This window comes from Pygoscelis adeliae, unplaced genomic scaffold, assembly GCF_000699105.1.
Source record: "Pygoscelis adeliae isolate BGI_AS28 unplaced genomic scaffold, ASM69910v1 Scaffold263, whole genome shotgun sequence".
Classification (NCBI taxonomy): domain Eukaryota; kingdom Metazoa; phylum Chordata; class Aves; order Sphenisciformes; family Spheniscidae; genus Pygoscelis; species Pygoscelis adeliae.
The window spans coordinates 346671-348787 of record NW_008824552.1 but is presented as its reverse complement, the minus strand read 5'-3'; the positions used below and the strand labels follow the sequence as shown (position 1 = coordinate 348787).

At 48.6% G+C, this 2117-nt stretch overlaps 1 protein-coding gene across 1 annotated transcript in view; it reads left to right on the top strand.

Annotated features, from left to right (window-relative positions):
- Positions 1-2117, top strand: part of MYO7A (myosin VIIA) — a 73455-nt gene that overhangs the window by 61365 nt on the left and 9973 nt on the right. Inside the window, exons 45-46 of the mRNA XM_009321930.1 lie at positions 972-1055; positions 1575-1694. Of these exons, the coding sequence (XP_009320205.1) occupies positions 972-1055; positions 1575-1694 (204 nt within the window). The remainder of the gene's footprint in view (positions 1-971; positions 1056-1574; positions 1695-2117) is intronic.

Here is a 2117-nt window from a genome sequence, read left to right as displayed (position 1 = left end):
GCTGATACACTCATTTATTGCTGCCCTGCGTCTTTACACAGGCAGAGGAATTGTAGAGCTTCAGCATCAGCACATCTCAGTCATGGGGTCTATATTCGTAGCTGTGCTGCTGAAGAGCCAAGAGCCGTTCTCTCTTTTGCCAAGGCAAAGGGGAACGTGCAGTCTTACAAGGGACGTGTCTGCACACACCACGAACCGAATCCAGACCACCCACCACGGCACCAGGCTCCCGTCAAAGACAGTAGAGGCCAGTAGTCATGAAGTCTGTTTAAGTATTCTGGACACCTTATCGCAACTCCTTCTTCTCAATGACCACACAGTGAGCCTGGGCTGGAAACAAGTTTCTGAAATTACTCATCAGTTCCTTGAACTTGGGCACCCCATTTTCTGTCATGTCCATCTTAGATAGCATAAGGGATCTGATTAAATCCTGTGATTTTCCCACCAAAAGTGACTTGGCAGCCAAGAAATCTGTGGCAGGGCCAGGAGCTGAGCCCCCATCCCCTGTGCCCTACCTCATCAATGGAAAAAATCGAATGTCCTCATGGCACAGGGCTGGGAGAAGGGTTTACCAGCAGGAACAAAACTGAATGTAAAGATCTGAAGGGGACAAAGCAGTGTAGTCTTGGCCTGGGTCCACAGCAGCAGGCATGAGGAGGAGCAGAGGGACTGAGGGGGAAAGGAGATGTCTGGGGTTTGCCAGCCTGGCACAGCTCTTCCTTGCCAATGGCAAGGAACTTAATGCTGTCAGCAACTCACCCACTGGTTATCATGCATTTAGGAGATCTGTACTTAACTAGACAGCCCTGACTATTGCTGATACCTTAATGAGCTCTATGTTTATCTTTAAAGGATAAACTGGATAGTAGTTAATGGGCCACCAAATGCCGGCAGGAGAAGACAGGGAGAGAGGAAATAGGAAGGGGTCTGATTTTGCATGACACTAACCAGTGTCATCTCATCTCCAACAGCAAACTACAGAGCCAAATTATCCAGAAATCCTTCTAATTGCCATCAATAAGCATGGAGTCAGCCTCATCGATCCCAAAACCAAGGTAAGCAAAACTGAGGTACTCACCAGACGCTCCTGAGCCCACTCCCCAACCCCTCACAGAGGTCACCCCAAAGACCGTGTTGTTCAGAACCTCAGGAGTTCTCATTAAACCTAGTTAGAAAGGCTGGATAGCCAGAAAAGTTTCTGGAGGCAGAAATTCACTGTTGCACAGAGACAGCCCAGCCTTTTTCAACAGGAGGTGGATTGGGAGCATCAACTGTTAGGGCACCCGCTCTTTCCTTAATCCTTTCACAGACATTAGGACAGGGGCTGGAGTAAATGAGCTCCTACTAGTTACTTCCACCAGCCACATTCTAGTACAGCAGTCTGCCACAAGCACTGGAGGATCCGGAGTCTTGCATCTCACTGCCATTCCCATGAGGCCATGGTACAGTCTCTTCTCAGCAGACATCCTTGGTCTGCTTTGATGGAAAGTGAACAAGGACATGAGAAGTCCCCACAGCCCTTCGTGAAAGTTGAGGCTGTCGCATGTTGAGTGTCAGTGTTGTGTTCCCACCAGGATATTCTCATCACTCATCCCTTCACCAAGATCTCCAACTGGAGCAGTGGCAACACGTACTTCCATATAACCATTGGCAACCTGGTGAGAGGAAGCAAGCTGCTCTGTGAGACCTCGCTGGTAAGGAGTGTTAAAGATTATTGGGCACAGTTAAACCAAATCCTGACTTTGGCAGGCAAAATTAAATGCTTCCAGCAATTTGTCTCAGGGATGCTCTGGGCTGAAGGTGGTCTCTTAGAAGAGCCCCCGATGTGTTTTTTCCTTCTGGATTTCCTATGGCTCTGCTCAATGGGTCAGGGCTCTCACTTGGTCCATCATCCAATTTACGAGCAAGCCTGAGGTGCTTGGGACATTGCCATCTCAGGAGCATGAGGCACTGCTCCCTGTCACTGGACTGAAAAGCATATTAAAGCAGATGTGGGCTCAGGGGGAACTCTTGAGCCCTTTTACCAAGGTGCTTTGCCCAGATTGTCCCTAGTAACAGTCACAGCAACAAACCTCCTCCTAGACTATCTTAAACTCAAAGCATGAAGGATAAAAATT